General features: G+C 39.4%; 2 protein-coding genes across 24 annotated transcripts in view; both read right to left on the minus strand.

Moving 5' to 3' along the window:
• The window catches only part of SUN1 (Sad1 and UNC84 domain containing 1), a 34,517-nt gene extending 21,098 nt beyond the window's left edge, over nt 1-13,419 (minus strand). For 3 of the 22 annotated variants that reach the window (XM_083799454.1, XM_083799449.1, XM_083799447.1), the window contains exons 1-2: nt 9,627-9,767; nt 2,423-2,519 (exon numbers count right to left, since the gene is read on the minus strand). In XM_083799454.1, the coding sequence (XP_083655580.1) occupies nt 2,423-2,499 (77 nt within the window). In that variant the 5' untranslated portion in view covers nt 2,500-2,519; nt 9,627-9,767. Of the gene's footprint in view, nt 1-2,422; nt 2,520-7,183; nt 7,458-7,582; nt 8,945-9,037; nt 9,569-9,626; nt 9,769-9,821; nt 9,964-13,335 lie in introns of those variants that run through there. The other 19 variants (XM_083799457.1, XM_083799463.1, XM_083799450.1 and 16 more) reach the window with 15 other exon arrangements.
• A 1,283-nt stretch (nt 13,420-14,702) lies between these two features.
• The window catches only part of DNAAF5 (dynein axonemal assembly factor 5), a 28,626-nt gene continuing 16,666 nt past the window's right edge, over nt 14,703-26,662 (minus strand). For both annotated transcript variants that reach the window (XM_083799471.1, XM_083799470.1), the window contains 5 exons: nt 24,115-24,262; nt 19,270-19,420; nt 17,804-17,960; nt 16,232-16,423; nt 14,703-15,717 (listed from right to left, as the gene is read on the minus strand). In XM_083799471.1, the coding sequence (XP_083655597.1) occupies nt 15,578-15,717; nt 16,232-16,423; nt 17,804-17,960; nt 19,270-19,420; nt 24,115-24,262 (788 nt within the window). In that variant the 3' untranslated portion in view covers nt 14,703-15,577. The remainder of the gene's footprint in view (nt 15,718-16,231; nt 16,424-17,803; nt 17,961-19,269; nt 19,421-24,114; nt 24,263-26,662) is intronic.

Here is a 26,662-nt window from a genome sequence, read left to right on the forward strand (position 1 = left end):
ATTTTGAGGAGGATAAAAGGTTATTTAGCTGTATCAGTTTAATGTTTTTCTGATCTGGGCTGAAAGAGTACAAGCACAAAGCAGAAGCACTACAAACAGCTATGGATACACAGTAATCCCTGTGAGTATTAATAGAAATTCTATTAATAGTTTATAACCAACTCTATTAATAGCTTTATGGCATCTGGATTCATTAATTTTTTTTTCCAATGCTACACACACAAACAAATTTCTTTAAAGAAGCTCACAAACAGATTTTTGTAAAGATGGAATTGTCAAAGGCAGAACAAGCCTTAACAAGATATAAGCAAAGCAAACACAGGCGAGGATGGAAGGAATAAATTTCAGCATGAAAACACTTCTGATTAGCAACTCTGCTAACTCACCCTTTCTTCAGGTTATTCCAGTATTAACTGGCACAACACTGAAAAAATTACACCAGTAATACGTGGCTTTCTGCAGATTCAGCACGCAGACTGCAGTTTACTCTTAACACCCTGAAAGCAGGCATTGCACCAAGCAGTTTTCCCCCATTATTTTAAGATTTTGGGCTTCGTATACTTTTTCCAAGAGGAAATTTTAGAGTGCTGTCTAATCATTTCTTCCTATATAAGGAAGAGGAATAATGAGAAAATTTTGACCTAGTTTACCTATACCTGTCTTCATTAAGGCCATTTTTAAATTTCAGCTTAGCAAGCTCTGTTTTAACACAGCAAAATAGGATGCCAAAAAGCTTTGAGAAGCGTAACCCTCCCCTTCTATGAAGAATTCTTCACAATTTATCAGCTTTGCAATGTAACAATCTTTGTTTACATAAGAAGTCAAACACTTTCTACACAAAAGCTACTAAAGTTAAAATGAACTATACTCCAAATTCCCAATTGGACTTATTTTGCATCCTCCCTTCCTGGCAGGCTAATCTTGCTCATATGGTATTCGTCTGCTTCAGTGGGAAACAAACTCATAGCTGACAAAATACTAAGCAAGGAGACAAACCTAGCTCAGAACGTAATTAACATGGGGTTAGAACAAGCATGCCATTGAAGTTTACATTTCTAATACTTTTCAGAAGAGTATTAAAATGTAAATAATTAAAAAAATCTTGATAACTGAAGTTAGTACTAAGATCTTCTTATTCTCTCCTCTGCAAGAAAGATTAGTTGCTGTGGAGAAGACTGTAGTGTCGAACACAGTAGTATTGTTTCAGACAAACGTAACAACACAGGAAAAGAAATCCAATTAAATGACAGTTGCACAGCTCAGTTTAAGAAAGATATGCTCACACAGACATCAGATCACCATCTAAATAACCTAAGGAATCAAAGTCATCTTCTATTGTCCAGCACGCCCTTTCCTGAAATTAGGAAGCACAGTTGTATTTAATCAACATTTAACCAATCATTTTCTAGAGCTTCAGGAAGAGCTGCAATTCATTTTAATTGGTACAACATAAACACATGCCATTTTGCAAGAGCTTCTGACAGTCTATAGTTAAGAAAACGACGCTCCCCCAGACAAAAAAGCTACACAGTTTTAGAATATACAAAAGCAATAGTATTAGATTTGACAATTTTGCCAATTCCTGGTTTATTGGCAAGTAGCCAAGTTTTCTGTAAGCTAAATACTAGATTAACACACATTAAATACATAATAATGATTTACAAGCACAGAATAGAAAAAGAATCTTAATGATTTTTTAAAAAAATCCTAAAATAGCCAAACCAGTAACTCAGACCATTCATGCATAGTTGCTTCAAAATGCCTCTATTAATTCAACAGGAAAAACTAGATGGATTTAATCAGCAGACAATCTCCTCTATTAGTATTCAAAAAACTCAAATGGGTATTGCATCTATTTTGAATAGCATAATACTGAAAATAGTAAACGCTACAGAGTTGTTTTCTGAAAACTGAAGTGTCTAATGGTCAGTTTAATAAAAACACAGGGAAAAAAGTTCATTAGAATACAGATTTTTGTATTTGCACAACAAGCAATTTTGATTATAAAGAGTGATCAATACGGAACTTGCAGCCAAATTCCACACTAGCAGCAATCAGGACATATTAGTCAGTATTTTAGAGTGGAAAATAATGCTAAGTCACAAAAGCAAACACACAACTTGCAATAAAAACAGAAACATCTAAGAATTTGGAAACATTTAGAGAGAGAACAGAAATCGTAACTAGGTGGAAACTAGTTTATTCATAGCAACTAATAAACACTGAGTCATATCATAGCCCTTGTCCCATCAGTTCAGCATGTATCCTTTCCTCCACTTGGGACACCAGTTATTTTCAAAACAGACAAGTTAAAGCACGCTTCTTTAAAGAGGCTGTCTACTTACCGTGAAAGCTATACTCTCCAGAATTAACAACAGTCAGAGAACAGACAATTTCTCTACAAGAAGAAAAGAGTTCTCACCTGAGTGCATATGTATAGCCAGTGTTCTCTGGCACACATTGGGGAGGAGTATACATGTGAAGTCGTGAAAAATCCATGTTGACTGTTTCAAATCATACTGTAAAAGGTGAAAATAAAGCAATGCAATGACTTAGAACTATGTAAAGCCAACGTAAGAGCCCTTGCATTGTTCAGCCTGTGTTATGAAGTATTGAAATAATAAAAGCTGTTACCAAAAATATGGAGCTCTCAGTATTTCAGCAGTATTGCTGCTAGTGCTAGATAGCCCTTATCATTACTGCATGAAGCTCAGTGTACTTCTGACTGCAGTTGGGTGTTTTTTTTTTTTTTATGATACTCTATTTTCAGCAATTTCCGAGTTCTCTGGAACATTACTGTAGCATGAGCCAAGCCTTTATCACCACTGACCTACACCGCTTCCACATGAACTAAGTGATGCTGCCAGCCCCAAAAGCTAAACAATATAGATTTTAACATCTTGCCTTGCTTTCAGAGGTCTCTTCATAAGTTTTGCTTCAAAAGCCCATTGAGCAAAGCACAGGCTGTTTTGTGCACCAACGAAGTGTAATACGTGAAACCTGAGAAAGTTTTTACATATATTCAAATAATTTTATTCTATAACCTTTGAACACCATCCAGTAAGCAGCAAGGTTCCCTGTGTTTCATATTAAATTGTATTTATTACTGTATTTATTTTCAGTTAACTTACTCCTGTCATAGGAATACTAACACACCCTAACTGAAGAACCAACTGCAAAATGACTCACGTGGCTAGAATTTTCCAGTGTCAACCACTTAAAGAAAACACACACACCGAACAAAAACAAACCCAAAAACTTGTAAAAACTCTTCACAGTGTCTTCAAAAAGATATTACAGTTTTAGGAAGGAAAAAAAAAGGATATATCAAGAAACCTGTGTGACTATTTGTAGTGCTATATAAACTTTGACTTTTACAATATCTACAAAAAAGCTTAATAGTGTCTCTACTCAATTAGTTACAAGAAAGATGTTTTGCTTTTCTAGAAAATAGTCTTCGATAGTAGGTTACTCATGGTTAACAAGTAGGGACGAGGCTATTCTGGAATTGCATGGTTAGCAAAGTGGAATCCTGGCTATTTTCAGATTATCTACAGCTCTTGTTTCAGCAGCAGTAAGAGATATTCCACACAACTGTATTGACATGCCTAAACTAAAATGAAAATATCCTTAGCTACACTGTAATCAAAACATCAACAAGTCTCTCATTTTGGGGTTGTTTACTATGCTGAACTGAGTTTTCAGTTGTATAGTGGCCTACACATAAGAAATAAGGACAAAAAGCAGAGTCACAGGTACAGCTAATGCCAGTTCAAAAGGAACTCTCTGCACACACTACTAAAACACTGCTCTTTGCCACTCCACCTGCAGCCCCCAAATCCTCGTATCAGGTTGGATGGGGCTTTGAGCAGCCTGGTCTGGTCGGAGGTGTCCCTGCCCATGGCAGTGCGTTGGAAGTAGGTGATCTTTAAGGTCGCTTCCAACCCAACCCATCCTACAATTCTATGTCAATAGGGTAGGAGGGTATTTCCACTGCTACTGCAAGCGTTTCCCTCTCGTTTTTAAATCAAAAGTTACAGACCTAAACACTGTAGCTTTCTGAATGCTAGCACCTCCCATGAATTTGTGGTGTTAATGAGAAATATGATCTCTGGCTTCTGCTCTTTACACACTAGTTTCTGAAGATTAGAAAAAAGGCATTTCCATTAAGTCATCTTTCTCTAAATTTGCTTCACTTGTCCCAGAGCCATAATGCTTTCACTGGCTTGTGCATCACATTTGTTCTTGCTTAGAGGAAGTTTGACTCAGTAGTGCAGAAGCATTAGCAAAGCAGTCTAATTCTTTGCTAGAATAAGCAGCACATACTGCTGGAACAAACAGCAGCCGCTGCCATACTTCAACAAACAGAGCTCAGGAAACTGAGACCAGAGAGCAATGAGCCCCCCGATAACGAAAGTGGAACTACAGTAAATTTTGAGTTGAGGGATGTTGATATTGATTCATCCATAAGTAGTCTTAACTGGCAATTCAAGAACTGATGTCATGCTCCTGACATCCAGCAATATTTTCCCACATAGGGAACTTGCTCGCGTAGCCTAGCTTTCCATAGCTACCAGCCCTCCCCAGGTCTGCTACTCACGTGGGCAAGGCAAAGGCAGACCAAAAAATAACATGCTGGCTCAGTTTTTTTTTTTTTCCCCTGTTCTTTTCTCCTTCCCCACCAGTTCTCTCTTTAGTCGATTTCTGAAGAGATCAAATGCTAGAATTCCCAGTATTTTATTTGATAAAGTTTGAAACATACCATTAAGCTACATAAAACGCGTACTTGACAATGGCGTTGCTAACTAAAAAGCCTTGCATACATTAATGCCTAGGTCTGTTAATAGTTGGCTTTCATAGCACCAAGATCTCCAGTAGGGACAAGGAGTTCACCATCTGAACATCCCACAGCTAGAAATCGCTCTTAGAAAATTTAGGGACTTGGTTTGACTCACTGTTGGTCTGATCCTCTAAAATCAATTCAGAATCAAAGGGAAAAACATTTACTCAATTTTTCGAAGTAACAAAACTGCCTTAACTGACTTAAACAGAACTTGAAAATAATTTTAATAGATATAACTATAACTTTCAAAAATAGGCACCTAAAATCTACTACAAAGCTGCATTTTTTATTTTTTTTTTTTAAGAACCTTGCTACTAGTTCCATAGTCTAATTTTAGGTAACCATTTCTTTAAAACAATCCCCCCAAAACAGATGATCAGCCCACTTTATTCTGAAACATTCTACAAGCTTATTACAGCAGAACTTTAAACTACAGAGCAGACCAGGTGTGGTGGGTGGAAGACAATAACTCCCTCTAATTTGTTCACTCTTGTTTGACAGCACTCCAGCATTCACCCATCCCATTAATTCCTCCTGTTTATGAAACTTCCATATACAACTGGAGCAGAAAAAAGGCATGCTAACAGAATAGTTTGGAATTTCAAAACCCCAAAACCTGGCAGGGGACCTGAGAGGTAGTCACAGTACTTATTTCCAGTTTCATCATTTTCAGCGGCTCACCAGCCTTCTGACTTGGCTACCATAGATCTGTCTGGACTAGGATTCATGCAGGCTTTGAGTACCTGCTTTGTTGCAAGCATTACTAGGCCCAGATTTTAACTACACTTTTTTTTTCTTTAGAAAGCCCATAAAACATTTTTATTACTATTTTTTAAGCAGTTAGATATGTTTTTAAGACAACTTAAAGGCAACTGAAGAGAAGTAAACGTTTAATCTGAAACAGAAGCAGCGACTAGATAGCCCTGTCACATCACTACCTCCACTTACAAGCCAGCTTCCATGTTCCTACAGAGGAGACAGCTTGATTATCTGCTTTTAGTGGAAGCAGACAGAAACAGTCATCTCAAGCATCATCTCTCTCTTGCTATTCAACTGAATCAGTGTTCCAGTAAATCAGCAGAGTAGAAGTGCAGGAGAAAACAAGTTCTGAGCTGGGCAGAACACAAGGAAGCCCAGGGACTCCTCTAATCAGCGCAGAACTGAGCTTTGAACAAAGCTCCCTGGCTGTCTCCAGAGGATGTTGACTATGAAGTGTCTGAGTGACACCAGCTCATAAGCCTGTTTTTGTGAACAGAACTACACACTTGATCATCACTTTCAGAATCAAACCGCCTCAATAAAACCCTACCAGCACTGCTGGAAGCTTCCTTGGTTTTATTGCTGTTGATAGGATGCTTTGACAGGGGCCTTGGAGCACAGAAGTGTCACGAGAGGGAAGGCAGCACCAAATACACATTGTATATACACTACAAATATGTACCACGGACAAGGATAACCTCCACATACTCTTTTTTTGGGGTACATAGACAAACATACTTTCTAGGCACTTTTTAACGAACACCCCTTGCGACAAAGGAAGCGGTAGATGGCCATTTCACAAGTGGGACCCTGGCATAGTAGAAACACTCACCAGGAAGTCTGCTACAGAGCAGAAAACTGAAACCAAATTTCCCAAGGCCCAGAAAACTTTTGTAATTGCTGGACCACCCTGTGACAGAGGAAACAAAGGAAGCAAGCCAGGACTTTTGCAATACTTTAGCTTTTTTGGGGGGGGGGGAATCACAAGTACTTATCAATAAAATAAATCAGCTGTCTATAGCAAACTGACAGTTATGTCACAAATCAGGAATGAGAAAGTTTGCAACAAAGTATAGCTTATATTATAGATTACAATGTTGGTAACAAATGATGTATTTAAAAAGGCTTTAGAAAGATGTCAGCAGTACTACAAGTAGAACTTATTCTACCCCTATCTTTTAAAGGGAATAAACTCATTTAAGCGATTTTGATTTAATATACTATGACCACAACAACTACTCCAACTTTTGGGCAAAATTATTAACAGCAATGGAAATCGAGCATGTAACCTTAGCAGTTCCTGAGAGCAACCTATTTTTACTTGTAATTTCAAGTTTTATCCTAATATTCAGAATAACCAAAGAAATTTTTTCTTTGTATAAAAGGCAAAGTAATTATACTCCATGAAGTATGTTTCCATATATCCAAATAACTACAAGTTTAAACAGGCTGAAGAGCAAAGAGCTCCATGCTAAATCAACATTTTATTAAAATACACATTCTTAAAAGATCAGCATTCTTTTAAAACAGAAGCAAACAAACAAGACAGTAATAGAATTCACGTTTTAAACTACACGTTACCGTTGAGTGTTATAAGAAAGATCCCCAAACACAGCTGTCAAGCTGTAACGCTAGTAATGAAGAAGAGGTTTTCCACAAAGCGGTAATAGCGCGTATTCACAGTAAGCCCCCCTTTAAATGGCTTTTGAAGAGAAGGCTGATAGAAGCCAGCCATACACGCAGCTACAGCGAAGCAATAAACACGGCTGCTCATTGTTTACACACACACAGCACCCGGAGCGCTGCATGGCAAGGCACTGAGTCACTTTATAAAGGAGGGAACCTCCACACTGTCTCACAGACAGGCACCGGGTGATTTTATAAAGCAGAGACCTCCACATTATTCCCCAGACAGGTACAAAGAGCCGAAAGGCGAGGCCGGACGCCGCTAGCGAAGCGGCTCGGCGCCCCGCCGCGGACCTGCCTCCACGGGGTTCCGAGAGCCGCTCCAGAAGCCCGAGCTCACTCACTCACGCAGCTCGCCCGGCCGCGGCCCCCCGCAAATGGCGGCGGTGCAGAGAACCGAGAAGAGCCCGGTACCGGCCCGGAGAGGCGCCGGGCGTCCCGCGGGCCGGCCCCGCCGCGGCTGCCGAGCGCTGAGGGCAGCGGGCGCCGTCGCAAAATGGCCGCCCGGGCCCACAAAGCCCGCAGGCCGCGGCGGTCGGGGGCGGCCGCTCCGAGCCTCCCGTGCCACTCAGAACCGCCCTTAGAAGCCACTGGACGAGGCCACTCGGGCCAGCCCTCGCCGTTCTTAACCTGAGCTTCTTAACCCCTGAGCTTCTGCGAGCAGGAGGGTGGGAGGGATTCACTCTTTCGAAGCGCGGATTTGCGCGGCGTGCTCGTCCGCTGAGGGGAAGCTCGCTGACAGGCAGCGAAAGGCGCGCTGTGCTCAGCATCTCGCACTCTCTGCTTACCTAATAAAATAACTTCAATATCAACTGTCTAACAACAAAAATACAACCCAGCAGCCCACTCAGTATCTGGCTCTCAACTCTTTACCTATATACCCCAAAAAATCCTCCACTTCCACTCACCAAACCACAAGTCAGCAGAACAGCATAAACATGTTACGTGACGTATCACAGTAGAAAGAAGCCTTGATGACAAAACTTGACAATAAAGTGATCACTTACAACATACGAGCCCCACAGCTCACTTTCCTATTATTAAAATCAACAAATATGAATACAGCCCTACAGGTGAGTGATGAAATTAGTCATTGGCTTGTAAATTCAACAGAAGCATGAACGTCTAACAGCCAACTCCAAAGCACTAAGATTGGCAAACTTTAAAAAATAAGCAAAAATGAGATTTCAGTTCCTTTTTGTGAAATGATAATCAGAAAAACCGAAAGTGAGATACAGGGATTGTAGGCACTGCAGAAACACTGATCCTGGAGTTTGCTATCTAAGATTTTTCCTTTTCTGTAACAGATGATAGACTTGAAGGTTTGTTTTTAATAAATTAAGAGGAAACAAAGTAGGGCAAACCAAACACTTTTTCTTTTCAACCAACATAAAACTCTGTGAGACCACCACAAAACAGGCACTGCATCTGAACAGTTCCACGTTCCACCAGCCCCCCATCGTTACAGGGGGTAACCAAACCTGGTTATCACATTCCAAACATACCTCTATAATCCCAAAGCGAACCCAATACTGAGCTACATGATGATATTCTGTAATAAAACCACAGGCAGAGCTAATGCCTTTTTAACAACATGCTCCCTACAGGAGCAGCACACGGACAGGAGCTGTCCTGAGGCACCCGCCCGACGGGGCACAGCCCAGGCAGGACCAAAGCTTCGATTACAGCCCGTCAGCTTCACACTAAAGCCAAGTGACTATACCATACCAAGCGCTACAGCACACTTACCAACTCGCCCAAAATCATTGTGTGAAGGTCTTGGTTAAGACCTGTAAGAAAAAAACAGCCAAAGGGAACCCAAGCGGCAGCTAGCTACGGCAGAGATTTCCCGCTCCCGTTCCAGCTCCAGCAGCGCCGATTCAAACAGCTTTGGGCGCCAAGCCGAGGCCAACACCTGACCCAGTAACTGCAGCCTGCCTTCCTGCGCCTCCCCGCGCCCTGCCGCCCGCCCCCGGGGGACTACAGGGGCTGGGCCGGGGCAGGCAGGCTCAGAGCCCAGGGAGAAGCCGATGCGAAGGAAATAAACGGCGACAGGGCGAGCCGAGGGCTCCCCGGAGGGCGGCTGCCCAGGGCGGGCCGAGGCGGTTGCTACTACCGCCTGTCAGCGGGCGAGGAGAAGGAAAGCGCGGCCGCCGCCGGGGCGAGCTACTCGCCAGCCCGCCTGCTCCGAGGAAAAGAGGCCAGAGCCGCGAGGGGAAGGGGAGACACCCGCCCCCCTCAGACCCCTTCCCGCGAGGACGCTCCGCCTGCCTGGCGAAAGGCCCAAGGAGGCAGCTGAGGAGCGGCCGGGGGGCCGCGGGCAGGGGTCGGTCGTTACCTGGCGCCGGTGGAACGAGGGAAAGACAGAGCCCGCGGCGGCGGCGGCTGAGATTGGCCTGGCCCCGCCCGCTTTACCGAGGCCGCCGGGAGCCCCCGCCCGCCCCGCCCGCGCTGTGCAGCCAGCGGGGGCCCGCCCTTGGACCGGGACAACGGCTCTGGCCCGCCGCCGCCTCACCGCTCCTCCGTCCCTCACCCGCTGCTGCCCCTGAGGCGGCCCTGTCGCTGCTCCTGCTCCGGGCTCTGCCCGCCGGGCGGCCCCAGGCCTCGGCGTCCCCCTCAGTAACGTGTAGCCGTGAGGCCTTGGGCAGCTGCGAGTGAAAAATGCCCGCTAAACGGGTAGCCAAGCAACTCGGTTTTGGTTTTTCTTTCGTTGCCGCTTTCCGGTGGGACTTCCAGGCCCTCGCACAGCACACCCCACCCAAAGCCCTGGCAGTTTTAAGTGCTTTGGAGCCTGTGTTCTGCACAAAAGAGCTCTGCCTGTGCCAGCATCAAACCCTAGTAACCACTGGACTACTGTGTTAAAACAAAATGTCATGGACCTGGTTTCAGCAAAGAAGTCGAGGCTTGAAACAAGCCCTTGTGCTCAAATATTTAGGGAGTGTATGCAAATACAGTCAATGTGAAATCCGTGGCCTGGTTACTTTTTCTAAATCTTTAGTCTCTCCAGACCTAAGATGGGCTTCGTGCTGTGATGCACTGCAGTCAGGAACTGCACAAATGGAAGAACACGGTCTGTGTAACTTAATGTGTAATCAGCGCAAAAACTTTTATTTATTCGTGTTCAAGAGAAATGACTCAGCCTGCTAGGAAAGACTGGGTCATAAATATGTTACTATTAAATAAATAAAGAGGCTCTGTGTACTTGTTCGGATGCAAAATTGGTGAGAAGTTAGAAGAAAGAAAAGTAACATAAGGACATTCAAATAACATTAGCTAACATCAATGTTGCACTGACTTTAGGCAATGATTATTTTAAAAGAGCTATGCTGTAGTTATGTGAAAATTTTAAGATGCTGAAGCCAAAGTCGAGCGGATCCCAACACCTGAAAGCTAGCACAATTTGGTAAGACACTCAGCCAGTCACAACCTTTCAGTAGATGGCTGAATACTTTGCAAAAAGGTGAGTTACCTCACTCTGCTGACTATACCTTCTCCTTCTGTACTTTGCACCTGTTTTTGTGTCTTTAGAGCAGAAAACATTTAAGGGCACAAGACAGAACAAAAATCACTGAGGCTAAATCTCTCTGGAAGTCTGGCGGTACAAGGCCAGGTCTTCTCAGGATCTTCTCCACCCGTTCCACTGGAGCCCAGCCAGGGCAGGGTGCACTCTGCTCTGGCAGAACAAAGCACGTATCACTCCCTGGGCACTGCTCCAGCTCCGCGGGCTGCTGCATCTTGTCTTGGGCAGCTGTTTTTCCCTCAGAACCAGGCCAAGAGGCTTGAGAAGGATGGCTTAGATTCAGCTCTGCCTCTGCTCCCTGGCTATAAGGAGCAATAGAGCCTTTATCTTCTAGAATTTAAGTGAAACTTGGTCCAATATTCCAATTTTGTTAAAATAAGCTGGTACTTAGTTAATTTTTCCACAGTTCAGGAAAAAAACCTGCTCTGTAGCAAATAAAAATGATTTCAAAATTTTTCAGCATCCAACAATGAGCTCTGAACATAAAGTGGGCTCAATTTTATCAGCTAAACTGAATTCTGTAGAAAAATGGTCAATAAGAATAAAAATAGATCGTATTAGAAGTGTTTCAGTTTTGATGCTCTAGAAGGCAGTTATGAATTTAGAAGAAGAAAAAAAAAAAGCTTTGTTAACTGACACCAGGTATAGGGAAACTACAATACATGGCCAAAACAATCCAAGGTCCACATCTAGTTACCCTCTCTTCGCACATACTTGCCTTCTTCCCTTCCACTTCCACTGTGATTCCCAGTGAATTCCTGCACTCACACTTAGAAAACCTGTTCTGCTGTGTTCTTGCCCTTGCTATCAACCACAAAGTTAGAGGTACCCACAGCAATTAAGGGTGTGAGCTGAACATGACAGTGACCGGTGTGGCAAGAAGTTTCTGAGTGGCAAAACTGGACGTGGCACACTACTGTGCTTGTGGGAAAGGCTAAGGGCACAGGGAGCTCAGCAGCAGCATGGGGATGGCCCCTGGCTCCAGGGTCCTGTGGCAATGTGTGGCAGGGATATATTGGGCAAGGGGGATTCTGTAGAAATACTCCCTAGTGTGAGGAAGTGTGGTGACCTTTATGTCCATGGATGAGGAGATGATCATATATATGCATTCGTATGAAAATTGCCTGAAGTATCTGAAAGTCTGATTTCTGTCTTGATAATTAAAGAAAAAGTTTCTCACCAGCTGCATCGCACATTTTGGTTAAACTGATGAGGGCCCCTTCTTCACACCATCACTGGTGTCAGCCAAAGGAAATGGGTGCTCCATGCAGTGCAGTTAGATTATCAGTAAAAAGGGGACTGCAAAGCACTTCAATTTTGCCACTAGATCCTGCCATCGTCCTGACTTACAGGGGATTTCAGACATTAACAAGAAAAGCCGATTACACACAAGGCAGGCTGACAGAGCAGCCGTTCTCCTCTCATCTGCTGCTTCAACTCAAGTTACTGCCTTTCTTGAGCTTCCCCAGGGGACTGATCTCAGTAAGTGGACACAAGCCCGTTAGCTGTAATTTTCGTTGATCCTTCAGCTGCCTAATAATGAAGACTTTTTGCTTTATATTTTTCCCTGTCTTTAAAACATGGATAGAGCTTTGCTAGAAGGGTGGAGTTGAGGCAGTTGAGGCTCAGTCCATCATGTATCTAACTGGACCAGATCTGATCCTGTCTTCTACGGGAAAACCAACAGTTGCTCACTTTCCCACGCAGTGATCCTAACACAGATTCCATAAATGAAACAAACTTTGCTCTTCTCAAGCCAGCAGTTGATTTCCACAGGCCAAGATATTACTTGGTGCCTGCAGCACTGCTGTAATGTGTTTATTCTGCTTGCACAAGCGACTTCTCATAAGCAAGGTGAAACCTACACAATAACCAATCAGAACTCTAATCTGCATGTTCCAGTGTATGAAAGCTTTTCAGTTAAAAGATACAGTTCACTCTAATAGCTTCTATAGCTATTTCAGATGATAAGAGCCACAGTTAAGAGTAGGGGACTTCACAATCTATTAAGAGTAGTCATCACACACACGATATTCTGCATCAGGTATGTCTGCTCTGTTCAAGTTATAGGTACACTTCAGTCTTTTCGTGATTACCTCCTAACTACATTTGCCTGCCTCTTCAAACAGCAAATGTGGAAGCACGATCCAGTTATAGCTAGAGGTTACTCTGGGGAGCACACCACATGTGCAAGCAGACAAGGTGCATTAGTGCATCTTTACCATGTGATGAGATGACAGTGCACTGCTGGACACCTGCAGACAGGCTGCCAATAATTTGCCTAAAGCATTTCTGAGGAAATGTGCAGATTGTCTACAAGGATCCACATGGGTGAGAGGAGGATGGATGGGGGAACAAACTTAACTTCCAGTCTCTCCTCAAACTACTCTCTCTGTAGCCTTCTTCTCACAGTCTAGGTGCATTAATTTACAGTGCTCTCTTCATGTCTAATCAATTGATTCTATTTAAGGTAGTCAACAAACATTTAGAAGAGTCTATATTCAGTTAGCCAAATGCATACACTTACCAAAAATTTTGTTTCACTGAGAATCCAAGTCCCAGGATCCTCCGAAACCGGTCTTCTAGCTTGCAAGGACAAAAGTCAGAAGCACGTATGTTCGTCACACGATGGGCGGGGCTAGTAAGCCTGCTTATCTAAAGTCTGAAAGTTCGAGATAACCATTTCGCCCAAGAAAAATTGTCCTTGCTTAAAAGTTATGTAATTAATATGATCATAATAGCATTTGCAATGAACCCAAATAAAATCTAGTACACATAATAGCTGATATAGCAAGACGGAAAAAAACCACCATACACTTCAATTGTGTACCTACTGACACAGCAAGAAGTTGCTGAAGCAAGACTTCAGGTTGTATTGGAAGAATTGGCTGCTTTGCAGTGCTTTGAAATCCCATTTTTTTGAGAATAAGGTGTTGAATGAAATCTCAAAAGGGCTCTGCTAAGATGGCTATGTAGTCTATTTCCAGTCTAATTAGATTGGATTTTTAACGATTGATTAGACTAAGAAAACAATTTCACAGAAACACAGAATAACTGAGGCTAGAACGGACCTCTGGAGATCATGTAGTCCAAATCCTGCTCAAGTTGAGTCAGGTAGAACAGGTTGCCCAGGATGTATTAAGTCAGGTTTTGAATATCCCCAAGGGTGGAGACTCCACAACTTCTTTATTTGATGTAATGTTTTCTAGTGACTTATATTTACTGTACATTCTAAGAATTTCTGATGGCCTTCTCATTATATTGAGCTACACAGTTATTAACAGTTATCAGTCAATTAAAATGCTGCTCAGTAAAGGAAGAGTTATAGCTTGTCTTTTCATGAAAACTTCAAAGACAATGTAAATGATTTAAAATGAGCATCCAGTTCTAGAGAAATGGCAAAGAGCTTTTAGATTGCTAAGAAAGTACTCATTTATTCAGTATCTTTAGTGTTATTGTCCCTTTTGATAGGGTTTTCAAAACAACCCAGTATTTTATGGAGGAGTAGCCACAAGTTTGCATAACTTCGCTTCTAAGATAGAAATAGGTCTTGCTTTGTGTATCTCTTTTCTCTCAAATGTTTCTTTGAGAATGCCAGTAGGTATTGATGCAAACAGACCATGGTTTGGTACAATTAGGTAGTTAAGTCTGAAAAAGTAGTTATCTCAGAAGGATAAGCAAACATGAGGAGTACTCCTATAGCATAAGGAGTATTCCCAAACCTTGAAGAGCCTGTTTTTAGACTTGATACAAAGCCAAGGTACTTGGGAGGTAGAAGCAAAAAACATTTTCTGCCTATAATACTAATAATTTTAAAAAATCAGGAACCTGGTTTTCCATGATTTTTGTGTGTACAATAAATAGCACTGTACCCCAGAATGACTTAGACAGGAATCTAAGAAGCCCACTTTATTACGTAGCTAAGAATGTGAGAAAACTCTACAACTTGTACACTACAAAGGTATTTAAAGAAATGCTTTAACCTAATATTGGAGAATTTCACTTCAAAGTAGTAAGCAAACAAATGTTGCTTGCCTTCCAAGGCACTATAGTATAAACATAAAAGATGCAGATGCTGTGTATTTAACAAAAACAACATAAATATCGTTAATCTAAATGACAAAACAGCACATTTCCTTCCATTACAATCCTTAATTTAAAAATTGTTAGTTTTATTCTCAGTCATAACATGTAATACAATGACAATACAAAAACATTTCTTTAGTGACACCTACTCAGAATATGTCCCTGTTATACTAGCACAAGTACTCAAAACACCATGAAAATTCTGCTGCATTATGCAACAGAAGTTTGGCTGTCTCCATTTCTGATAGAACTGTTCCTCACAGACCTGACTCTGCAAAGTCTGAATATTATCCATTTTGAAATGCTCCTTAGAAGACTAAGTACTCGCTGAATTACATAAATTTAACATTACACAATTAGTTTTTAAAATAAATTATCTTTCTGAAATATAAATAGTTTCAGATTCCTCAAAAATATTCCTCTTTTAAACCTTGTACCTGGAAAAGTTCCAATGCAAAGTGAATTTAAACATTGTCTTATTGCTAGGAAAAGAAAAAAAAAAACACCTTCAAATGGCAAAGAACATAGAATTGTGCTAACCTGAGTTTTAAATGAACTAATACTGAACTTACAAAGGAAAAAAAATCTATTTATTGCTCAGCCTACCTTAAGAAAATGAAAATATGAAACCAATCCAGATCAAACAGATTTCACATGCAGTTCACTAAAAAATCAGCACTGATTCATAAAACTGGTTCTTTGGCTGACTGAATGTGATGTAGTAGTTGATTACAATAGACTGGTGTTCGATGCTTATGTATAACCACTTCAATTTCTCTCACAAGCAGTTCTGGATATAAAATGCTCCCTTCTTTTAAAGCATCTGTAAAACAAAAATATGGTTTATAAAACATTAGCTGCTCTGTCTTTCTCTATCCAGGTTCTCTCAAAGTAGCTGAAACCTAACCTGGAAGTTTTCTATAAGTTGAGCAATCATGAAAAACTAATTCCCCCCTCATTTACTAAAGTCCCTATTTTGACATCTATATACTTGAATGCATAAACTGATACACCAATAAATTCCACAGAATCTATTAAGAGATAGGGTATGGTCACATCCTGCAGTGGTTAGTGTCTACAGTCCATATCCTGTTTACTGTCTATACAGGGTTCTGATACATCAGATACACTCATATTCCGACTCTAGTGAATACTAGATAAAACATTCTGCATATAGGTAAAAGGTCTGAGCTCATACTCACTGAAACCCAAAGGAAAGTTTCCAGTGATTCCAGCCTGCTAGGAGTAGTCCCTAGCTGTAAGAGTTTTCAAGTGTTACATGAAAGCAGCATTCTTTGTAAAGCACTGTCAAAAGTATATATGGCTGAAAGTCTTACCTAGGACTGCATTTTGAGTATCTTGATCTTGGTCATCCAGATGTATCAACAGTTCTTGGTACAGAAACTCAATATTACTTTTCATTACAGATTTCATATCACTGTCCTTTACACATTTAAACCAATCAGTTAAGGTGCGAGCAGCTGCCAGTCTTACATCACGTGAAGCATCATCCAAACGCTTTAGAACTTCTGAAAAGGAATAAATATACAACCCATCATCACTACTAACAGAGAAGTTACCTTTTAATTTTTATTTCAAAACACAAATTTATTTTGTAATCACTGAAATTGTTGTTGCATTTATATATGTGACATCTTTCTGTCTTTTGAACTTGTGGAATACATGGAGTTTATTCTTCCTAAAAGCATGCATAGGATTGTTATTGGATTGTTTTTTAAAAGTTAATTATGTTGTCAAAATATTAAAATAAATGTATGAAATTATTTAGATTAGTTGGTTAACACTCTACCTACATACCAACATCATCCTAATAAGCTTTAGAGAAAATATCTCTATTTGACATTACAGCACTGTAGATTAGGAGTTTCTTCTTCTTCTTTTTTTTTTTTAAACCAACCCCACACAACATGGAGAACGATGTGACTACCATTTATATAATGCATTACTGTTCTACTTTCACTATAGTTGAGACATTATTTCACATAGTCTGAACTAGGAAGCAAGGCAGATGAAATACTGGTAAGTCTTGGAGACAATAATACTGACTAAAGTTCCATCTAGTGGTCTAATGTATAATAACACCGGGAATACTTCAGCTCAGTTCTGTTCAGCTGGTAGCAAGGGCACATAAAAATGACATTAGCAACAGAATACCTCAATAAAACGAAACATGGCAGTTGAAAAGCTAGCACAGAAAGGGCCTGCAAGAAGCAAGTGCTGTTGGAGTCACACTTAACAACACCTACTCACGTATGTTAACATCTTGATTCTTTAAAATGCATACCTGTACTTTATATACTTTATACAGTCTCACTTGACAATATCAGATCATGTCTTCATCTCTGCAGGATTAAGATGTTAAATTGCCTCTCATATACAAAACTGTTGCTGACCATATGATTTTTCCCAATCTACTTTTTCCACTTCCTTAATATCTATAAAATTACTCTAGGGAATAAGTACCCAAAGAGTTAAAACACCAGATAAAAGAACAGAGAAATAGCACTAAAATATGTTTATGGGAGTAAAATAAGTATGTCTGAGAAACCAAGTCAACATGAAATCTACACCTGTTTGTACCTCAAATACACGTTTAAAGGCTTTTTTGCTCTTTATGTAGGATTAAAGCCATTTGACATAGCAGATCTGTGATTTCCTAGTCTGTGTTAGTACTTTCATCGCTACCAGCTGCAATGAAACTGCAGGTGAGGTGGACAACCTTAAGAGTGAATCCTAAAGCTACACAGCAAATCTGCCAACTGCTCCAGAACAATGATTTTTTATCATTACAAACAAAGCTTCTATGACACTTCAGGAGAAAAAGTAAGTGTAATTCTTCAATATGAAGACATGCCTCCATCATCAAACCCCTAAATTCTTACACTTACCTGGGTAAGTCTTGGTAAGCTGGTCTTCATCAAACTGCCTCCCACAGACTTTTAAAAAAACACCAACAATACAGCAACCCATCAGTCGACTAATTTTAGAGTCTTCATCCATGGCAGCAATAATTTGGGGCATTAGCGCATCTTTGACTTTCAAGATCTAGAATTAACAAGGAAAGCATAAGAAGAACAACAGCTTTTCAGTCACTCTAAAACAATATGCTTATTGGTTACATCAGTTGTCATTTGATCTCACAGATACTGGCTTGTACAATTTAAAAAGATAAAGTTAACTATAATTATACCTGAATCTCTTGACATTACACAGCATCATTTTTGCCTCTAAGGAAGCTTGGGAAATGAAAATCCACCAATAGAACAGCCATTTCATGAATACTCGGTATACATGCATGAGTTTTACATTATCTGTAAAAGCTTTAGACTTGCTTGTCTTTTTATTAAAAAAAAAATCTTGGCAAGACTTTCAGTAATTTGGAGATGAGGATTATGTGTATGTACCAGTAGATGGTGCTCTTATTCTAAAAGGAAGCTTTCAAATAAAGATTATTTTAAAACAACATTTTTAGTGAGTTTCATTATTTGACTTTAATATGTACATTTCATATACATTAATGTAAAAGGCCATTTAGGTCCCCCACTGATTCAGAAAAACATTTAAATACAACAGTAGTCTCTGATGTTGTTTTCGTATATGTGATATCAACCAGTTACATGTGTTTAAGCATTCTGTTCAATTAAGGTCTGTTATAAGGCAATAAAGACTATAAGCATTTAATAATATTTTAAGTCCATTTGTTTTTAAGTGTCCTTACATTGAACATTTTCCCTTACAAATGCCATTTTTGCTAGCAAACAAGCTTCTAAAACCTCCTCAGATTCAATTAATCCTTGATCACTACAGCACCTAACATTTCTTTAAGCATACTCCTTGCCAGCTCTCTATTTCAGTTTCTATAGATACCCTTCAAGTTCCATCTCAGCTCCTCCTGCCCTTTCCAGGAATCTTTTAGATTTTTTTCCTAAATGGACCTGTGGGCTCCAAGGCAACCAGACAAGTTGTCTTCACCACATTACACAAAAGCATGTACTGGCTAGCTCCAGTGCCGCTCTGCACGTACTGGCTAAGGGGCCAGTTATGTCAAGGGCCTGAGTGTTTGGTGTCTCAGAACCGGTGTTATGCTAGAACAGATCTACAAAATTTTATGACGGCAAGTTCTACAGCATACCATATAGCAGGTCTCAGGTCTTTTATCAGGATATCATCGTCTCCTCACTTCAGATCATTTCAGTTATTAGTACTCAGTTGCAATTAATTTTATTACGAAAACTATACATCCATATGAAAATCCTACTTACAATAAGGATTTATTCTTTTTTTTTCCCTTGCATTTATTTTGTTTTCCTGCCTAAGATTTCAAAGTACACTTGATGAGAAAGAGAGAATTTACCTCTTCTGGTGAAAGTGTTTCACAGTGAATTAGAGCCCAAAGGCATGATACAGCTGTAGTGCGGATGGCAGCTGCTGTTCTTCCAGCATGCCACTGCAGATTAGGAGCCAGAATGTCTTTTATCACAGTCTCAAGGTAGCTAGGGAACAGCCTGGAGCCAAAAATAAGAAAACAAAATAAAGGTTCATGAGAAAGTGGTAAAGAGACTGACAGGATGTAAAAGAGAATTTTCTGTCATAGAAACATAAGCAGAAAAGGGGAAAAAAAAAACCACACACAAAACGTATAAGCCAACATGATTATAATGTATGTGATAAGCCTTTCATAACTTAATTTTTCAAGGCAATATTTAAACAAATACCTAACATTCATGGGAAGGGGAGCCTAGACTTTCTTCCACTTCAGACGATGCCCATGACTCACTGTGTTATCTTGGTAAACTACTTACCTTCTCTCTGTCTCATTTTCTCCGTCTGTGAAGTGGAGATAACACTCCATGTGAATGCTGTGAGGATTCATTAATATTTGTAAGGCCCTTTGAGACTGTCCAATTAAAAGTATTCACAATGTGAAAAGTATGAAAGCTACTGATGAGACCACAACTACTGATATTGCAGGGAGTCTACCCAGAATACTTCAGCTTTCCCTTGGCTCAGAAACTTGTCTCCCTCAAGGATGTGAGGTCTGTAGGATTTTTAAATGGTGCCAGTCCCAATACCGGTTTGCTTTCATTACAAACGTACAAATCTGTGATATTTTTGCTGATGTCTTTTCCTGATCCTCTATTGAATGCGTTGTTACAATACTAAAAGCTGTTGCAAGAATCAAAAATTGCAAGAGGCAACATTCCCTCATACCCATTTGATTTCATCTCAAACAATTTTAAATTAAGAAAGAAAGATATAAATCTTACACACAAGTTTAAAAAGACTTTTCTGCATTAGGAAAGCCATGTCTGCCTGGCCTGTCAGTAGATAATTACGGCTCTGGTTATTCACTTTGCCTCGGTGCTTTAAAGAGCAGCTGGCAGTGTGCAAAACAGATTGACTATTAACAGGCTAAATCTACCTTGACTCACATCCCACTCTATTCAGACTTCCAGCAGACCTGGACTGCAGCCACCTGAGTGCAAAACAGCACATCACCACCCTAGTGCTTGACAGAAAGGGAAGAAGCTGTTGCTGATTTTCTAAGAGTCCTACAATGCCAGGATGAGTAAGTGGCTCCCACAGAGATGTGCCAAGCCACAGGAGGAATGTAACAGGCAGATGTTGACAACAAACAATTATTGCTAAGTACCTTTTAACTTCTTTTTTAAAAACACAAACAAAATTAACAAAAAATCATCCAGCGATGGTAAAATTTCCCACAATAATATTATATCAATGTAATCACAAATGTAATTGTATTTACTTCTTTCCTTTAACTACCCTTTCCCCACTGCAGTTACACTGTGTCACTGAAGTATGATTAGCTAGCCTGCCAGACTTTTGTTATCTACTGCACATACACAAAATTGACAACCTCTGATCTTCTACATGATGAAAATATGTGTACCTGTCTGCTGCTTAGTCACCTGGCTAAAGAAAGGAGCAGTGTCTCAGAAAGTTAGTTCTTGCTTCTTGTCCAGCAGATGGCACTTAAGATTCAGTAATAACAAGAAATCTGAAGTCCCATCAGACACATCTGAATTTGTCAAAAACCTTTAGATTTACTATTTTAAACACATTCCTGAGTGAATAATTTTCCATTCAAAAAGTTGCCAGAAAAAATGTAACTAATGATCGCCATCATTCCAAAGCAGCTCCAAAGCAGTTCTGGGCTATCTGATCAGTAGCTGCTTCTGTTCTTAATAAAGCCCTCTATTAAACTGTAAAGAAAAACAACCTGTCAAAACATAGAGGTAAATTCCATCAGTATTATTCCATCAGTATTATGTTAACCAGAATGCTATGCTATTTGTGAGAAGTCTTGTTCTACTGCTTTGAAATAGAATCAGTAAAGCAATACTTGGCAGTTATCTGACACAATAACGTCAGACTCAAATAAAATTAGATGACCACAGAACTGTGTTTAGTATAATAACTGAAACCCTTCCTATCTAAACTGTTAAAATGTTTTAAGGAGCTGAACAAATTACTACCAGCAATGAATGTGATTGTGTAGCCACAACTTATTACTACTTCACTGCCCTATCTCTCATTACCATTAAGATGTATTTTTTGCTGTTGCTAATGCAATTAAATTCTCCCTCTTTACATTTTCAAATCTTACTGTTGTAAATCTATGTAACTTACTTTTAAATGTGAACTATTTCCATGAAAGAACATATTTGTGCTATTTATATGCAGTGAGTTGAGACTTTATTTTAAACTGGATAGGAAACAACTAAAATGTAATCTATGCATATAACAATATGTAGTTCTTATGCAGATATAGAAGGCAAGCCTTGGAATTACATTAAAATTACCAACTGCATTTTATGGACTTATATAATTAAAATGGAATGAAATTTTAAGTATTTTTTATATTTCTTTTTCTTGGTTGGCTCCTTTTCTACTTTCATGGCACTGCTGCACTTGGCTTTAGTGTTTGTGGTTTGGTGGTTTGGTTGTTGTTCTTTTCCCCAAACTTAGTATCCTAAATCTAGGTAATTTGAAACAAAATTGGATTTGCTTTTACAAACCAAAAACTCCAAAAATATTTTGTAAGCATCTATTTAAATGCAAAATCTTTATATGTTACTTCCTCCAGTAAAACATTTGATTTTACAGTGGGAAGTAAGATCAAAACTTCAAAGCACCATTTCACTCCCTCTACTGCTTTTCAGTTTCTGAAGATAAACCTACTGGTAAAATTCATTGCTTTGCTCTTGTTCTCAGAGGACAGAGACTCATTATGAGCTATGGTGGGCCATTCTTAGCCAGGAGTCATTCTTGGTACAAACAGATCTATTAACCTTACTGGATGTATCTAATCTTGACAAAAGGTCATTCACTCACACTGCCCGGAGCTAAGCAACTTCCATCATGGCTATCTGTGGACAGGCAGTGTGATGTGTGGCCCTATTTGCTGAGTACACTACTTTGAAACATATTCTTCTATTTTTTCCAATGGTAATTGCCCTTTTTTGTGAATCCAAGTGAAGCTAATAGCACAGCGGGTTTGTTTTCTTCTTCCCTCCTTTGGTTCCATTATTTATACAAATGACTGAGTTGCACAGAAAAGATTTTTTATTCATCCTATTTACTTTGACTATTGCTCAAATAAAATAATACTGCTTGATGAAATTTACCTTGTGGTCCTCCACTGGTGATCTCTCTCTACCAGCAGTACCTGTGTGCCCTAAGAGAGTCAGGACTATGTAGCACGCTATGTAACGTACCTGTCATACTGCTTGGATGCTTTCCATAGACCAAAATGAGAGGCAGAACACAGAATTAAACCCCCAGTCTTCAAATTCTATTCTGCTGTAAGCTGTAATGTTATTTTTGAGCTGAAAGAGCAGGATACCAAATAACTGCATCTGACACCTGATAAGGATTTGAATATTGGACCCCAAAAATACGTAAACAGATAACAACAAATAATAGCACAAAAGCTTTCAGTTAAAAAAGGACAGCTTCATTACATTACCTCTTTCATACTAGCTCAGAAACTATTAGGGGATGTGTTAGCAGAGTTTCTTCAGCTTACGTGGAACCCCACTGAAGGGTAAACAGGAGGGTTCTTCTGCCCATTCCCTCCGCTACCCTTCACCCCCCATTATGGGATGGAGGCCTGCAATATACTAAATATAAATCTAAAAATGGCAAAAATATGCCTACATTCATCATAACATGGCCTTAAAGAATCTGTATGAGTGTTCAACATATCAGGATGCCCACTGAGTGCCTATTTGCTCATCAGAATCATGAAAAGCTAAGTATAACTGACCATTGCTATCAAAGTACTTTTAGGAAGAATGTTTCCTATGATTAAAAAAAAAAAGAATATTAGAGAGTTAAAAATGAAAAAAAAAAGGTGCAGACTGTATCAGAATGCATTTACATACTAAATGCAGCAGACACTGGGAAAATGGAGTAGATGCACTTTATGTATTCAGGACAACTTTGCAGAAGAGTTTTCACTGCTAGTAGGGCTAAATTAATAATGACAAAGGGTCCCGCTGCTGGGATTGTTATAAACGGAGGGTTTTTATACGCATGGTAAATTATAGTTAGACTCTATTTGCAATGCTTAAATACTGCAAGCAACAGGAGACTTCCAGCATCAGTCACTGAGAGTAACAATAATTCCTTCCCAAACATTTAGTTCAATCCTTTTTAAACACCATGCTATACCACAATTTTTAAATGGCCATATTTTTCAAGTGTTTGATTGTTTTCCTACCATAGCTACAGGCAAAGTTTGAGGCTTTAGGAGTTGGCTGGAATGGAACAAACAAACAAGAAACCCCTCTTTCCTAAGAATCCCCATCTTAGCTTTCAAACATATATTCTTTCCAACTATAGTAGTTTCTTTATTTCTTAAACTATCCAGATCTTCATGATATCCAATTTTAATTCTTCCACAGTGACAAAGATATGAGAATTATAGTGGAAGAAGTCCAGACTTCAATTTTCATACTTTTTATTTCTTAATTATTGCCTTTGCATGCCCCTTCTGAGCATTGTTAAAAAATATAGCAAGAAAAATATGCTACAGAATTTGGTGGGAAAGCCTTTCTTCTCCCACACATGCTAACATGGACACAATTATAGGGGTTAAATAACTACCATGGTCATTACTTTTTAATGCTACTTTAGTGTTCAAATGGCCGTGTGAAATTAGAACTCTACTTACCCCTGAGAATTGACGGTTTCATTTGCTTTCTGGAGCAACTGTGATAAAACAGTGAAAAGTTTTAAGCGCATCTGGGGATCTTTGTTTGGCTGAAGACACGTCTTAAGAATGAGAATAAAGTCATCAAGAGCTTCACCTATGACAGGACCTAGAAAAAGAACATGCAATACCTATTTTGGAGCACAAGTAAGTTCTATTTGGATGTTTAATATCAGAGTACTTAAAAAAAAAAAAAAGTAATACGCTTGGTATTAAAGTACTATTTAACTTTCTACTCTTGCATGGCAGCTGCTGATATATCTATGTTACATTGTATTAGGTGTTGTAGAAATACCTAAGCTAACTCTCCATGTGCTCAGGTACCTGCAGACTTAGCCATGGCAGCATGGTGCTCCCTGAAGACTGCTTTACCCCACATCTCACTTAACTGTTTTGGTTCTGCTGTGCTACAATGTATTATGTAGCATATCAATGACATCTGCTACCTGCTGGAACCAGCGCAGTATGAAACGGCAGCCTGGGTGGATTAACACATTTGGGGGGGACTAATGCTGTTTGCTATGTAGCTCTGAAAGCTTGAGACTGCACAAAGTTCTGGTTTTATAGAACTTAATGGAAAACTATACTGAAGCTGGTGTGACTGTGATACCACCCCGAACAGCAGAATTGGTTGGCTTCTTTCTTCTTTCAAGTTTTTCCACATGCAGCATTCAAGGAAAAGTGTTCATGACTCCCAGAGGCACATGAAACGGCATGTTTGAAAGGGTCGGCCTCAAAACTTGGATAATAAAATTATTGCAGTTGTTTTATTCCTCCATGATGATTATTTGCATTTTACAAGGAAATCTAAAATATGGTGATTTCTTAGAAGGTACTATTTGAAATAAAAATATTTTCCAAACTCATTCCCTAGTCTGTTAACATTTTCACATCCTATGATGAATTCTGTTTTTACCACTAAACAATAAACAAACAAAGCCCAACTTGTTATCCCAACATCTGAAGAAATGATTTTGTCAAAAGAGGAAGAAGTTTCTACCATTCTCCTTGATACTGATTAATAACTACATGGTTTTAAAGAGGAGTATGTGTAGACCATACACATGCATTATTCTGCAAGCTGCTTACTGTAGAATGCTCCTTCTGCTCTGTTTGCTATAAAATGCTTTCCCCTAGGAACTTCTTCAGCTTTACTTTCTTGTGATGCACATTCCATTCAACTCCAGTCACTAAGAAAACCCTCCCAGAAAGAGACACAACACTTTGGCATTTCTGATGACAAGAACATTCCTCACATGTGAAATGCACAGATTGAAGCATTCAATAATCCAAAACAAGTTCAACAGCATTTAATTACATCTGGAAATTTAATGTTTAAAATTAAAAAAATAAATTAAAAAATCAACCAAACTTCAGTGTCTAGACTTAAGCAACACAGGGTGAATGTTAAGCTGCAGTTTGCTGTATCTCCATGCCAACAAGTAGGTCTCTATTTTCTTAACATTTATTCAAGATACATTGCTTCATGTGAGTTCTGAGAAATTTTTATGACACTTATTATATCAAACTGATAACAGCAACTCAACAGATGGAAAATAAACAAAATAATCTACATTGCTAATTTCATTGTAAGCATACATTCCTGAAAAACAGTAAAAAATGAAAATTTAAAATAAGTAAACCTGATTACATTGATCAAAAATAACATTATGTGTGGGAATGAAAAGAAAGAAAAACAAACAAACAAACAGAATAGCTCCAGGAGATGCTGTGTCAGACAGAAAACACAGACAATAGCATATAACCAGCGTGGGATGCAAGCCAAAATGTTTGCCCAGACGTTTTATGATTTATTTGCCATTAAGGAAAACAGAGACAACTGTCTAGAAGTTCCTCAGTCACAGGATGAGGAATGCAAATCTACAGAAAAGTTGGCTTCTCAGATCTTGCACTGAAAAAACGTTTTGTTCTTTCTAAAGATGAAAAACCAAAAAAAAGTACTTATACTGGTTGATGCACAAACCAGTGAGTGGGTGTTTCATATAGGTTTGATGAGGCCTTTTTTTTTATTATTTTTGAGGTTCAAGTATTAAATGCAGAAGATAACAGTTCCTTAAAACATATCTGTCCATGTTTATCTGTTTGCAATATGGATACTGGTAGCCAAAGTCACTGCATACATTCCTGCTTTAACCAACAGAAAGGAAAAAGCAAATAAACAGGATAAAACATCTTAAAACAGGTGCCCAGGACAAAAAACTGCCTGTCACTGCCTCCCTTGCCTGCAAACGTAATCAGGACAGCTGTGTCAGAGGTATGTTCACTGTGGAGATCTGAAGTTAGCTGAAATGTATGCTAGAGTGTTTCACTAAACCCTGTGTAAGTGGTGCATTGGAGAACATATGTGAGGAAAAGGCTTGTACAGAGAAGCATCTTTTATAAGGTAAAGGAATAGATGGAAAAAAACAGATACACTTTTGGATACCATAAGTTTTTTTTAACTTTTTATCTGCCTTCTCGTAACTTTTCACCTCCCCATTATCCTTAC

This window comes from Anser anser (genome assembly GCF_964211835.1).
Source record: "Anser anser genome assembly, chromosome: 15".
Taxonomy (NCBI): domain Eukaryota; kingdom Metazoa; phylum Chordata; class Aves; order Anseriformes; family Anatidae; genus Anser; species Anser anser.